The 15,995-nt window shown below is 42.0% G+C and overlaps 1 protein-coding gene across 15 annotated transcripts in view; it reads right to left on the reverse strand.

Annotated features, from left to right (window-relative positions):
• NAV3 (neuron navigator 3) overlaps positions 1-15,995 on the reverse strand; it is an 833,019-nt gene that overhangs the window by 242,975 nt on the left and 574,049 nt on the right. For all 15 annotated transcript variants that reach the window (XM_089674062.1, XM_089674060.1, XM_089674057.1 and 12 more), the window contains one exon: positions 11,440-11,512. In XM_089674062.1, the coding sequence (XP_089530188.1) occupies positions 11,440-11,512 (73 nt within the window). The remainder of the gene's footprint in view (positions 1-11,439; positions 11,513-15,995) is intronic.

Consider the following 15,995-nt stretch of genomic DNA (forward strand, 5'->3'; position numbering starts at 1 on the left):
GTGCAGGAGCAGGTGGCCGTTTATAAACGTCCTCCCGCTTCCCTGCCTGTGCACGCTCCCTGGGAGCTCCAGAGGACACAGCGGAACACTGATCGCTGTATGGGACCTCTGTGTGAGGTCCCGATTCATGTGAATAATAGTAAGCAAGATGTCACTTCTGACATCATTGCTTTACTATGTATGAAATCTGTGAATGATCACAGAGGTCACATGGTACAAGGCTATTCACAACAGCCTTGTAAAATGTGACAAGCTGTGACCAATCACAGCTTGCACAGTATTTCTCAATGGCTGCAAGAATGCAGCCAGAGAGAAGGAGAAATTATTGCTTTTACAGCCTTTATGGGTGTAAAAGCAATCAGTGTAAACCCCCCCCCCCCCACACACACACACACACAAATAATAGAGTGTTACTATGGTGACACTGTACTGCTAGGGTGACAGTATGTTAAAAAAACATAAATAATAATATAAAAAAAATTAAAAAGTCAAAAACATTTTGAAAAATTATAATTTTTGGTTGTAAACTAATTTTGGTTATTTTTTTTTTTTTTACTGAAAAGATAGCTGAATACATTTTGGCCAAGATTTATGAAGAAAGATTATTTATTTGCAAAATTTTATAATTTATATATATTTTTTTTAAATGTTTGGACTTTTTAATTTATATAGCAAAAAAATAAAAATCCCAGTGGTGAACAAATACCACCAAAATAAAGTTTTATCTGTCTCAAAAAATGCTAAAAAATTCATATGGGTACAGTGTTGCATGACCGCACAATTGTCATTCAAAGCGGTATAGCACTGAAAAATGAAAATTGGCCTGGACAGGAAGGGGGTGAAAGTGTCCAGACTTGAAGTGGTTAAGGGCAACCACCATAAACAGGAATAAAAAGAAGATGAGGGAATGAAAAAAATTAACCTGACACTGTTGAGATAATCAGTGCACTTTTAGTGAACATTGGTTTGCACCATTCTCTGTGTACATAAGGGTGGGTTCACAGAAAAATGTGCTTCTATAGCATGTACTACTGAGCACCCTTTTGTGTGTTTTTGCCAAGCATGTTCCCTGCAATGGGAACTGGTAAAAAAAAAGTGCCTTAAAAAATAACTGGGTTACCATGACACTAGCTGGAAACCCCTCTAGCTTCTTGAATGTATTCCACTAGGTTTCACCATAAAAAAACACATTTCTCATAAACTATTTTTCAAAATGTTGCTGCAGAAAGTAATCTAGTAAGGATTCTTTGCACCCCTTTATCAGTTGACAATGGCGATTTACAATCTAGTTTTGGGAGCACTAAATCCCCATGGGTGCTGTAAATTACAGTTACATGAAGGGTGCTCTGTGAATTGGTCCCTGCCCCATCAGACACAATTACTACTGTAGATAACTATAAGTATTGCCATTACAGTTGTTCTGTCATCACTGCTGCATACATTGGGGATCTGTAGCACCCACAAATAAATTTCAAGATTCTATAGTGAACAGGTCCTGAGTTCAGTTTTTGGGGGTCTGTAATATAAAAGATTTTTTTACAATGAGAAATGCTTTTACTCTATACTAAATCCCAACATATTTAACTCAAAAAACACATAGGTTTGGGGATTTCCACACTACATCCATTACGATGACATTTTTTAATGCAAAGCCATAGTTCACAGTTTTGTTGCATTACAGTTTTTGTTCTGTGGGCCAGCAGACATTGCCTGCATTTTTTCAATAAACTGGGTCCATGGAGAGTAATGCATTTTTTTAATGTCCTTAACCACTTGCCCTCCAGAGGATTTACCCAACGTTCCTGACCAGGCCATTTTGCGGTACAGCGCTGAATTACTTTACCTGACAACTGTCATGAATGGTGGCATGGGTAGGGTTCGTGCACACCCTACCCAGAAATGCTAAATCACTTATATATACGTGATTTTGCACACCCCTTCCACCCTGTAGCTGTATTTCAGCTATAGGGTGGTGGTAAAGTGGTTAAAGTAGAGGGCAATGGATTATTTACTGGACAGGTGAATAGGCAGAATCAAGAGAGTCAAATAATATTTACTAATGACAGGCTGCAAGTTAAAGTCTAACGTAAGTTCGACTAGAACATGGGCTGTTTGTGTGTTTGGCACTTTGACAGTGCATTGTGATTGGTCAAAGCATTGCATCTGACCACAGGTCAGGTGCGATGCTTTGGCCAATTACAGGGCATGATGACATCACAAGGGGGCAGGGGTGATCCCTCCCCCTTGTGACGTCATCACCCTTTTTAAGAACGGTCATTGCGGCACAGCAGTCAGACGTTGGGCACCAGCATTGAAGGTGGAGCAGTTTTTTTTTTCTTTTTTCTGGTTGGCGGTAGTGGTGGGCATCGTGATCGATGTTGGATCTACTTTAGGGGACATTTTTAAAATTTTTATTTTTAATAAAGGACTTGTCAAGACTGTCTCTATTCTTTTTTTACACTACACTTTTTTTGTGAATGGGTAGCGATACTATTTACCGCATACTGATTCACATGGGGGGGGGGCTGGGATCTGGGGGCCCCCTTGTTAAAGGGTACTTCCAGATTCCGATAAACCCCCTGCCAGCAGACCCCCACAACCACCGACCAGGGTTGTGGGAAAGAGGCCCTTGTCCCCATCAACATTGGGATGAGGTGCTTTGGGGGGGAGCACCCCTACCCCAAAGCACCCCCACCATGTTAAGGGCATGTGGCCTGGTATGGTTCAGTAGGGGGGGCACTTGCTTGATCTCCCCCTTTCCTGACCTGCCGGTCTGCATTCTCGGAAAAGGATCTGGTATGGATTTTGGGGGGGGGCCCATGCCATTTTTTTAAAACATTTTGACGAGGGGTGTTCCTCTCAAAATCCATACCAGACCTGAAGGGCTTGGTATGGATGGGAACGGGGGACCCCATGCCGTTTTTAAAAAAAAGTTTTTAATTGTTGGGCAATGCCGACAATTCTTTTGACATTTAGCTTTCAACAGGGACCCCTGCTGACAGCTGAAACATGAATGAATGTTTCACTACTAAAATACCTCATGACTTAATAATATAACTCATGTGGTATTTTAGTAAGTGAATGGTATCTTACTGCATACTTAGATGTGGTAACATACCGCTCAGTAAATTGTCCCTGTTCGAAGTTCGCAATCAAACTTTCGGTAGGTTCAAATGTTTGACTGCGAACCGAACAGGGGGGTGTTCAGCCCGTCACTAATATTTACATATTACAATTAGCTAAACTCACTTCACCCATTGCCTTATACAGATTATGTCCACAGACTGTTGGAAATGTGGGCTTTGAATGACTAAAATTTAAAGAACCACTGTCCCTTTGAACATTCAGGGCAAATTGACAGAGTGTTTCTTTAGGCCTTGACCCAGTCATAGATTGCAAATGATTGAGTGATGCTCCTGTAGCTGGCATTGGAATAGAATCCGCTGTGTTCCCTGTGTTGGAAGCTATGGGTAGTGGTGATGTCACCCCCTACATCATGTGACAGTACACAGGTCTAATGATTGGCTGCTATACCTGTGCACTATCAATCGGAGAAGATCATTTGCTCCTCCCAAGTGTTCTATCTAGTGACAGCAGAGGCAGGAGTGATGGATGATCACTAATAATGTAGGCATAACTGGGGCAAGGGAAAGGCACTTTCGAATCAAACTGTGACTTTGCCCTGAATGGGCAAAATGACAGTGTCTCTTTAACACTAAATTGTTAACAAATGAGCACTGCAGACCATCTGGATTGTTGTGCCTCCCTTACTCCTAATTAGAGCTTTTCTGTACAGGGAATTACAAAAGGTGGATACCAAGTCAAATTTCCTTATTTGTGTTAATCACAAAACCACACTGCTGACTGTACATGTTTGTTTGTTTTTCTAGCACATCTGAAAAGCATCCATGAGATACTTTAAATTGGTTCAGAACTTCTATCAAAGTCTACTTTGTATAAACTTTGATTAATAATGTTGCTACTATTCTGTTTCATTTACATTAGAGATCTAAAAGCTTAACACATGAAGCTTGTTACATTGTACATCAGCAAATAAACTTTGACATCCCTAAGATATGCATTGTGGCCAGTCCAGCTCACACTAAACATTTGAAGATGTGCACTTAGAGCCGTCATTTGGTACACAGATGGGAGTGATGGTGTCTTATCAAATATTACAGTCACTTGCACGCCAAACATATTTCAGTTTGTACACACACAAAGTAACGGACAATGTGTTAGGATTATCATGTCTACATTCCATTCAGGTTATAAGGGCTGTACGCCAGATGCATGTTTTGGCAAGACAATTTCCACCTTGAAAATAATTTTTCTTTGGTTCTTGCATCTAATCTTTTATGCTTTATATTACTAATATAAACACTCCTTGAAAGTCTAAAAAAATAAGAGTATTGTGCAAGCAACTTAGCAACTTTTTTTTTTCAGTTTTTTTTTTTTAGTTTTTGCATAGAGTGGGAAGGGTGTAGATCTAATTTTTTTTACTGCTATTTGGTTCTTCCTTGGGTAGGTGCCCCTCACTTTCTGTTACAATGACAACAGTTTTACCAGACAAGAAGTAAAGGAAAATCTGCAACAGGTACACAAACAGTTTAAATAGCTGACTGGGTCTGAATTCTTCCCATTATCTACTAAAAATGTAGTTTAATTTCTGTATCTCTGAACAGACATAGTAATGAATGTCAACAAATCCAGAGTTTTTTTTTAAAAAACTATTTTGAAATTAATGACTGCATGAATGAATGAATGCAATTAATTTGTTTCATTCGGATGACATCACTCCATGCAATAGTAGTTCAGGCCCATATAGAAATTAATGCAATTTTCAAATTTGTTCAATAATTCAGATTCAGATAACTAATGGATCTGAATTACATTACATTCATTAATTCAGATGCACATGGCGCCAGTCGATATTGTCCAATCAGCTCATGCCATTTCTCTTGGTGGGTTGGACCATCATCCAAAAATATCAAATCATAAAGATTTGAATCCATCTGATTCAATAATATATTGAATATATAACAATCTTCGGGAAAAGCTGCAAAATGTTTCAAATCCACCTGAATATACAAAATGAATCAAATGAATATACAAAATGAATGCTGAAGATACAAAATGATTTCCCAAAACGAATCAGTTCAACATAGCGATCATGACAAAACTAAATTTTTTAATGAACAAATGCATCTGAATCAAAAGGAAAATTTCTGGCGTGTACGTCAGCATATTCCTTGTTCTCTATTGTCCACAATTAGCCTAAAAACCTAAATACAGCACATGCTGCAGAGACTCTGGGCAGATGTCCGGGTTATAACCAACAATAAGTGGAACGTCACCCAAAAGGGGACGCTCCACTTGTTTGCCTCCTCCACTGCCACATTTGGCACTTTTTGGGGTGTCTTGGGTACCTGGTTTTGACAGGTGCCTGCTCATGCTTTTGTTTAGATGCACCATGGCAATTTGAGCTGGAAGTTCATCTCCCCCTCTTTACCCCACAGCCTTATGGGACACTTCACAGGTCCCGGAAGATTTCAGAACCATTCACAAAGTGCAGCATGTTTCAACATATGCTGTAGGAGACCAGTTGTGAAGCCACAAGGCTTCACTTTCTGTTTTCCTTACTGAAGATGCTGGCACCTGCACCCAAAGCCGATTGAAGAATCGGCTTGGGAAAGGACATCGCTGGATCCCTGGACAGATAAGCATCCTTATATTAAAAGTCTTTTCATTGTTTTGGGTGGGTGGAACCTGGAGCTCCACTTTAAGGTACATAGGGAGTTTTGCTTCTGAGGGTGAAGATGGCATTGTGGATTTAGCATCTAAAGTGAATGTATCATGCAATTAGTAAAGTGCCAAAGAAGAGCTCTGGTCTATTGGAAAGCATTGAATTTGATCATGTAACACATTTAGCAGCTTGCCTTTCAATGAAACAGCAGCTATTCATTAAATTTTTTGACATCTTGACACATTATGTGTATCTGACCAACTTTTTTGCTTAGAGGACCTATGCTCCATTAACAGGCTTTACTTGATAGGATTCCACCATGCAACACAATCTACAAAGTTCACTATTTTTTATTTGTCAATTTAAGATTATTTTTCAGCTCTACCTCATCCCCTGTCTTGATTCTTGCTCCTGAAGCCTCCTGCATTACGTATGTCACATATCCCAGGAAACATTAGCTTTAATACAGCCAGCAGAGGAGAACGGACCTTGCTGCCCATACCAGAAAGAGACGGCTGGGTCATGATGACATTAGATGTGGAGATGACAGTGCGGGACCCCATGTGCAGCATGGAGCAGTCAGTATCAGCACACCAATGCTGGATTTGCCTGGAGTGTGTGTATAGTTTTTTTTTTTAAGATAACCAAGTTTTCAAGATAAAAAGAGGATTAAAAAAACACTACGGGTGACTGAAGTTCCTCTTTAACCAGCATAAATGACAATACAGAGCAGTATAGAAGAGTTCACAAGGTTTTTACTTTATTACAGCTGTTAGATGTGCTAAGCATCATGGTTTTAATTATACAGCAGGTCTTCCAGGTTGTTTTTTTTGTGAAATTGTATTGTGTACATTTGTTTGGTCAGGATGTGTCTATTGCTTGAAGGAGTACCTCTTTAAATGATATAGAAACTGTAGTGAAGGGGGAGTTCAAAATCCCTACAACACTGTAGTCCAGCATATGTACAGTACATAGCAAACATAGCACCAGGCAATAAAAATAGTAAATGCCATCTTTCTTCTATTTCAAGATGTTTTCCAGTTCTCTCCTTACTCCTTATGTATCAGTAGACCTCTTGGAAGTAGGATGATATAAACAGAGGTGTATCGGTATCTGCTTAAACTTAGCACACTATGATATGGTTAAAGCTTTCATTAATAAAATAAATCCTTGTTTAGACACTAGCCTATGGGACACTAGAATTATAGAAAAAGTGAAGCTGCCACATGGGAAATGCTTGTGAGAATCTAACTTAAATGCTACAGAAAATGCAGGATTAAGTCTGAGATCTGGGGCACATATTCTGGGAAAGGTAGGCAAAAAAAAATTTAAAAAGGGTATTCCATGAGCCAGATTACCATATTAAACACAATAACTAGCCTAAACAATTTAAATGGATAACCTTCTATTAAGATACCACAAGTGTATTTTACGGTGAACTCCAGCCTTACTGTCAGTCACGTACAGTTGTACAGGCTCTTCTTCTGTAATGAAACTGCTTACTCTGATTTCACTGCACACTAAAAGCTGCTCAGAGAGTCTACTATAAGTTGCAGTAAGTCAGAGAACGCCTGCCTTATTTCTTGAATGAAGGGCATCATCTAGCCCAGTTGTTTGGATGCAGCCCTTTCCTTGCTTTATCTGGCACTTGGGGCAGTATTCCTTCCACCTATATGAGGCACTATTCCTTCCACTGACACCAAACATGAAGCACCATTTTTACCACTGACATCAACAATGGGACACTATGCCTCCCACTAACACCAATGATGAGGAACTATTCCTCCCACTGAAATCAAAGATGGGGCACTATGCCCTCCACTAAAACCAATGATGAGGCACTATTCCTCCCACTAATACCAATAATGTAATTTAGCTATGTAACCAAGCCCGAGTTTCCGATGAGGCTGGGGCATTTTCACTCCCACTGACCATATTCTGGCCTCCCTGAAGTCTGAAGAACAGTAAACTGCCACTTTGTTCAGAAAGTTAGGAGCCCTGTGATCTAGCCCATTCCTCTCCAGGCTTATCCCTGTCTTGCCTCTTACATACATTGAATTTCAGTTATTTCCATCCAGCGATGTGCATGAGAGCCTAGGCTCTGTGGGAACTCTCCTTCCTCATTAGCTGACACAGCAGTAGGAACCGACAGCTAGTGAAACAATGAGGAGAGAGAGGGGGCAGGACCGAGCCACGAATGGACACACAGAGCAGCAGATCAAGAGTGCGCCTGCTTGGTTGCCCCTGTTGGCTCTGATGGAAGGTGGCAGGAGGAAGGGGCTAGGAGCACCAGCAGGGGACCTAAGAAGAGAAGGATCGGAGCTGCTCTGTGCAAAACCACTGCACAGAGCAGGTAAGTATAACGTGTTTGTTATTTTTTTTTAATTGCTTTTAATATCACTTTAACATAATACACATATGTGAATGTAGGCTAAATGCTAATTCTGAATAATACCGTATGTTCTCATATAACAGAAAAGTTATGCACATGTAGGTCAGATGTTTTCTCTCATCTCTGCACCCCCCACAACCTCACAAACACCCCTTTCCCTCTCTCTGACCACAACCGCATTACGGTCTCCGTCTCCCTGTCCTCAAACACCTTCCCCCCCAAACGTCAAACCATCACCAGCCGTAACCTCCGCAACCTGAACCCGGCCCCACTCCACTCTGCAGCTGACCGTCTTTACGACAGCATCCTTCCACTGTCCTGCCCTGACCTGGCCACTACTGCATATAACAACTCGCTGTCAGCTGCCTTGGACTCCTTATCACCCCTAACCACATGTAGCATTAGACCCCGACCACTTCAACCCTGGCAGAACGACCACACCAAAAATCTTAAATGACACAGTCGCGTGCTGGAGCGATTATGGCGCAAAACCAGATCCACTCAAGCGTTCACCCTTTACAAATCTGCCTTCCTCACCTACACCTCCTCCCTCCACGCCGCCAAACAAGCCTACTTTGTAACCCTCATCAACACCCTCTCCACCTGTCCTCGCCGGCTCTTCTCCACTTTCAACTCCCTATTCTCTCCTCCCCACCTCCACCCAGTACCTCACTCACCGCCTACAAGATTGCCAACCACTTCCAAAACAAGATCGACGCAATCCGTAAGGACATCGCCAATGCTCAATCTACCTCCCCACCTAGCCTCCCTCCCACGATAACCGACTCAACTCCCCCCTCCTCTGACCTCACAACCGCCCTGACCCCCACCACACCCAACATCCCGCACACCAGGGGCAGACTGACAACTCATGGGGCCCCCGGGCAATAGGGGATCATGGGGCCCCTGTGTCCTTGCCCAAACTCAAAAAAGCCTATGAAAAAGGTACCAGGGGCATCTCATGGGGCCCCCTACTGACCCCGGGCCCTCGGGCAGTGCCCGAGTTTCCAATTGGTCAGTTCGCCCCTGCCGCACACTAAAACCTCCCCAACACTCCACTCCTTCAGCCTTGCTACCACTGAAGAAGTCACTAAGGTCTTCTCAGAAGCCCGCCTCACCACTTGCCCCCTGTCCCCACACAACTCCTCCGGTCTCCCTCCTCCTCCATCCCTCGCCCACATCTTTAATCTCTCCCTCTCTACTGGCGCATTCCCCTCCCCCCTAAAGCACACGCACATCACTCCCATACTCAAAAAGCCTCCCTGGACCCCACTGACATGAGCAACCTTAGACCCATCTCCCTGCTGCCATTTACATCCAAACTCCTCGAGCGCTTAGTCTACGATCGCCTAAGCTCCCACCTCAATGACAACAACCTCCTTGATCCACTACAGTCTGGCTTCCGTCCCCTACACTCCACCAAAACCGCCCTACTCAAAATCACTAATGACCTGCTAACCACCAAAGTTAATGCCCACTACTCAGTCCTCCTACTCCTTGACCTCTCCACAGCCTTCGACACAGTTGACCACCCCCTCCTCCTTAATAAACTATACTCCCTTGGCATCAGAGACTCCGCTCTCTCCTGACTCTCCTCCTATCTATCCAAATGCTCCTTCAGCATTACCTAGAATGCTGCCACCTCCCCCTCTCTCCCCCTCTTAGCTGGGGTCCCCCTAGGCTCTGTCCTCAGACCCCTTCTCTTCTCCATCTACACCTCCTCCCTTGGCTAACTGATACACTCCCACGGCTTCAACTACCACCTCTACACCGATGACACGCAAATCTACCTCTCTACCCCTCATCTCACCCCTTCAGTCTCCGCCCAAATCACCTGCCTACTGAACGACATATCAGACTGGATGTCACTCCACAAATTAAACCTTTCCAAAACCGAGCTCCTAATTTTCCCCCCAGCCCGCGCCCCCCCACCCTCTCCATCACGACCAACAACGCCACCATCAGTCCCACCCCACAAGCCAAAGTCCTAGGTCTCACTCTAGACTCAAAACTGTCCTTCCAAACCCATGTCCAATCGCTGGCAAACTCATGCAGGCTCCACCTCCGCAACAGCTCCAAAATACGTCCGTTCCTAACCCCAGACACTACTAAACAACTCGTTCACTCCCTTATTATCTCACAACTCGACTACTGCAACTCCCTCCTCACCGGCCTACCCCAACACAGGCTATACCCGTTTCAGTCTATCCTGAACTCAGCGGCCAGACTCATCCACCTTACCAACAGCTCCGCATCTGCCACCCCCCTCTGTCATTCCCTCCATTGGCTTCTGATTGCCCAACGCATTAAATTCAAACTACTAACATTGACGTACAAAGCCATTCAGAACACTGCCACAAACGACCTCATCGACCTGATACCCAAATACCACCCAACCCGTACCATTCGCTCCTCATAAGACCTCCTACTTTCTAGCTCCCTGGTCTCCTCCTCCCATGCCCGACTGCAGGACTTCTCCAGGGCTTCCCCCATCCTCTGGAACTCACTACCCCAATCCATCAGACTGTCACCTACCCTGCTCACCTTTAGGTGCACCCTAAAAACCCATCTCTTCAGGGAAGCCTACCCCACCCTCACCTAACAGCCGATCTCCCCCACTCCTCCTACCACTCCATCCCCCACAGCCACTTGCTCTTGTACAACTATCCCCTCCCTCCTAGATTGTAAGCTCGAAAGAGCATGGCCCTCGAACCCCTCGTGTATTGTTTTGTTACTGTATTGTCTCATGTTCTGTCCCCCACTATATTGTACAGCGCTGAGCAAACTTTTTGGCGCTATATAAATACTGTATAATAATAATAATAATGTAGATAGCAGGTTTCCATTTTAAATAATTTTATTTACTTTATCACTAAAATTCTGGAAACTAAAACAAAGATTACAAAGAACAAATGCGAATATAAGAAGATTTCAATGTAAATGCCAATATAAGTAGCTTTCAATAAAGATTCTTTATTTTACAATCTTCACAGTCTTTTGACTCTCATTCAGAAAACTTTCCCATGACCAAAAATGTCTATTCTTCACACTGGTGCTATCACACCATAGCTCTATTAATGAAAGGTTATGCAAGGTCTGTTACTGTCACTATAATAGTCACATTCCAGAACATGAAGTAAATTATGGACGTTACAGCCGGTATAGGTTTCCAGAAACATAAATGAGCCTACTTCAAATGATGAATATCAAAGCTTAGAAATGAAGATTATCTGCTTTTGAAATCATCAATGTGAAGAAAGTGAGCCAGGAGAACATGCTGGTATACTGCGGATTGTCTTACCTTCGGCTGAGAGGCCTTGCACATTAACTCCTCGTGCTGCCAGGAAGTTCAGACAGATATCAACATTCTCAGTCTGCAACATGAAGACAAATAACAAGTTACTTGAATTCTCTTTACACAATGTGCCAGGCGGTAATGTATGTTAGAACCGGAATGCTGCTTAATATTTACTGCCGCCATTCTTAGCCTGCATCATACTTGCTAATTGGTGAAATCTAATAAAGCTTTCATTGTCAGCTCTAGGGCTTGTAAAACAATTCCTAAAAGGCCAAATCCAGAATGGCATACTGACTGATCAGCAGTCCACCTACTTAGTATAAAACGGAGCACGGGCACTTTATGAAAGCGTCCTTAGAGGACTGTGTGTGTCAGAATGGCTGTACTGAGTGCCGCTGTATGAAAAGTGTGCCAATGCAAAGTTTATGCTAATGAGGTTTGCTGCAAGGGACTTCTATGGTGTAACAAACAATAGCAGGGCTGTCATTGAACACATTATAAAAAAAATCAAATACATCAGTACATAGCATTGATTTCATCTGCTTAAAGTCAATTGTAAACCGTATGTCATGCTACAGTAAATCTTGTAAATGACCACAATATGACCACAATATGTATTAAAATGTATCTAAACCTGGGAACACAAATATACCATATTACAGCTTACCAGTCCTTAGAAGCCCTAATGTGAGTCTAGTTCTGCTATCATGACTAACTGCTAAGCATGCATCCTAACAGTTTAGTGTGCCCGGGAGGCACAGGTACAACATACACCTTGTAAAAGTCTATGGCAGGCTGCAGCTGGATGTGGCTGAACTCTGAGCTGAGTGGTACTCGTGTTTAGGGCCCTATGTATTCACAGATGAATGCCCAAATTGCAGGTCTCTTGCAATTCAGGCATTTATTCTAGCCATTCATCCCTGAACACACAGGGCAAAGGGGCTGCATGCGGCACCTGTGCCTCCTGGGCAATCTAAAATTAAGAGAGAAAATTATAGAAGTTCATTATCTGGGTTTACATAAAGTTTAAAGGGGTTGTAAAGTTTCATTTTTGTTATTAAAATAATAAACATGTTATACTTACCTGCTCTGTGCAATGGTTTTGCACAGAGTGGCCCCAAACCTCCTCTTCTGGGTTCCCCCGCTGGAGCTCTTGGCTTCTTATGGTGGCAAATATGCAGACTTGGGGGGGGGGGGGATTGTCAACTTTTGAAAGGTTTCATTCTCTGCATTAAAGGTAAAACCTTTCTTCTTTATTACTACTTTACGTATTTATTAAAGAGGAACTTCAGTCTCATTACTGAAGGGAAGTGCTGCACAAAAAAGGTAAAAGCAATAATAGACATATAATATAACCAAATGTGGGAGAGAGAGGGGCCAGAGCCATATGCAATTTGTTTTGTTTTTTTGTTTTAGTTTTTTTGCATGAAGGTTTGCTTTAAGAATATTAAAATTAGAAAAAAAACTCCTCTAAATGGTGATAAAATATCATTATATCAAAATGTAGGGAAAAAAACTACAACAAGCATAATACATTAAAACATATATAAAAGTATGTAAGTGATTGCAACTATTTGTTCAAGCACACATTTCCTGTAACTTTATAGGTAAGGCAATATTGTTACACAAGTACTTATTCACATTTTCACAATACTTAAAAACAACAAATAATTAGGATAAATTAGGTTTTATTTTCAATGTGCTTGTTTTAGGGCGATACAGTCACAGGTAATTATCCATCACCATGACATATCTCCCACTCTAATTGGTTCCAATGATTACCAATGGGAGAATTAGTCATTGTGCATTGAGAGGCACTGTAGGGTGTCAAGGTGGGCTTCAATGTTAACCCTTGCCAGGGATGTTTGCTCTGTTTGAAGTGTAGCCTGATCCTTATAACCTTTTATTGCCTTCAAATAAATGATAAAACAATGAAATAAAGTGTTTACATCCTGAAAATAAACAGCAGTTTCTCTTTAACTTATGATTCTATGTTTTGAAGTAGAATGGTAATAAATTCCCACTGACTAATAAATGCAGGTCCTTCATCTAATATAAAAGCTTTGGATATGTAGATTCACAAGTATTTACAAGCTATTAAATAAACTTTTGAGTAATAACAATTGTTGGGAGGCTCCTGTCATGGTTTGCAGATCACAACTTTTTGGCACTAAAAACAAATGTATATAAAATTATGCACAATTATTTCTTCCATGTGAAATCTATTCCTATCCCTTAACATGACCCTAAGGGGGAGATTTACTAAACTTGGTGTGCTCAGAATCTGGTGCAGCTGAGCATGGTAGTCAATCAGCTTCTAATTTCAGGTTGTTCAATTATGAGGTGGTATCAAAAAAGTTTCGATAGTGGTTTTATAACACGACAACAGATGGCAGCACAAGGCTGCATGCACAGTCAAAGGGAGCACTGACCTTCATAAGTCAGTGTGCCAAAAACATTGTCCTGTACATTGGGAGCTGTGCAACTGGTGATATTCTGACCTTATGCATTACCAAGTCTGCTATTTCATCATGAACAGCGAGTTAGAACAAAGAGCAAACTTGGAATTCTGCATGAAACTGGGCCAATCTGGCACAGACATTGTTGACATGATTCGTTAAGTTTACAGCGCTGCTGCAATGAGTTGTTCAAGGTGTTTTGAGTGGCACGCACGCTTCAAGAGCAGAAGAACACCACTGGAAGATGACAAGACATCAGGAAGACCTTCAACGAGCTCAACCCCTGAAAATGTCGAAACCATTTGGTAACTTGTGCATGATGATCGTCGGAGAACAATCCACAATATTACTGCCATTGTCGGTGTGTCATATGGAACAGTCCAGGCAATCCTCACATGAACATGCACCATGTTGCTGCCAAGATCATCCCCAGGCTGCTGACCCAGCAGCAGAAGGGACACCGCGTTGAAGTCTGCTAAGAACTCCATCATTTTGAGTATCATTACCAGAGACAAAACTTGGGTGTACAGGTTTCACACTGAATTTCTGCTCAGGGTGGACCCGAGAACTGAGCAATCAGCAGTCTTTGATGGCAGGGGACAGCTGCAGCATTGGATCGATGCTGCAGCCATCCAGGTGATGGCTTTTTTTTTCATTCCTCCATTTCTATTTTAATCTTGAAAATTAACACTTTACTCAATCCTAACACTTGACCAACATCATCCTAACCTTCAGCTAAAACTTTTTTTTAATGTACTTTGAATAGAGTAGGCAATGGTATGAAGCTCTCTTAAGTGTAATTGTTGTCTAATGCCTTGATGAGTGAATTTCCTGTCACTTCCTGTCCTAATGACAATGCCATGAGGAAAAAATCTCCAACAGGAACACAGAAAGCAATAAAATACTGACTGTCTTGCTAGCCTTCCTCAACATTGCGATCTGCGTTCCTCAGAGATTTCTTCCTGTCTTGATGACACATTTCCCTTTCACTTTAGCTTACCAGTAGTTTAACCCCAAGCATTGAAATCCTGACACTGACACAAAATGACATGCATGGTTTGATGCCTTCTCTGGTATCTAAGGAGAGATTGTGTAATCAACAGTATGTTCTTATATTGGAAAACAATGAATAAAGGGAAAAGCACCTCAAAGTGTAGCAAAATAAAAACACATTTCTTAAAAACCCAAACCCAAATGCGAATGCTTGAGAAAGGAGCATGTATGCTTGGACACCGCATTGTGCATGCTCCAAAATACGTTGCTTTCCTTCCCTTGGTGACGTCATCCCACAGACTCTGCACTGCAAGCTGCATTCCACCGCAATCCCGGATGAGTAGTAGCTGGCTTCCTCCTCCATGGTAGTGGTCTCCAGTGGACCCCTGGTGTTTCACCATGCAGATGTCAACTTCCACTTTCCATCGCTACTTAGAAGAGCCTGTCTTTAACTTACATGTTAGTGGCCCCATTGGGTTTTTAATGAATGGTTTTATTATGCTAGACTTAAGGCAATTTTCCTTTTTCTCGTTGTTTCCCTGTATATTAGAGCTTGCTTCTGCTCCTGGATCAGCTTGCCCTAAGTAGTTGGACTTTTTATTGGACATTTTTCATCATCCATCTATATTACACATTTAACTAAGAGGTGTACTTACCAGTATGCACCTACTGTCCCTACTTTTTCTTATACTGCCATACCCCTTCAAGGAGAGAGGGTCTATCAAGAGCTAGCAGGGGTTAGAGATCTTTCACCAGGTATACACATTTTTGCTGCTATTTAAATCCAGCTCATTTCCTGTGGCTGTATAAGAACCCTTCAGTAGGATTTTCTTATTCATGCAGAATTAAAAAAAAAGAGCCATAACCCACACAGTGAAATCTACCATCAAAAGAACATAGTACCAGCGCTGACAGTTAGCAAAGAGTTTCCAAGCAGCATAAATTGCTGTGAGACTTCCACATCAGCGGGTATTCACTTTGACTGTTTCAACTCTAACTACTCAAATATACAAGTCTATTAGCAATAAATCAAACTGCAGTTATGCTTCTGAGCGCTGCCTTATATTGAAATAATGACAGCACTATTTAACTCACAACTATAGATGT

This window comes from Staurois parvus, unplaced genomic scaffold, assembly GCF_062004578.1.
Source record: "Staurois parvus isolate SC_StPar_1 unplaced genomic scaffold, SC_StPar_1.0 ptg000147l, whole genome shotgun sequence".
Classification (NCBI taxonomy): domain Eukaryota; kingdom Metazoa; phylum Chordata; class Amphibia; order Anura; family Ranidae; genus Staurois; species Staurois parvus.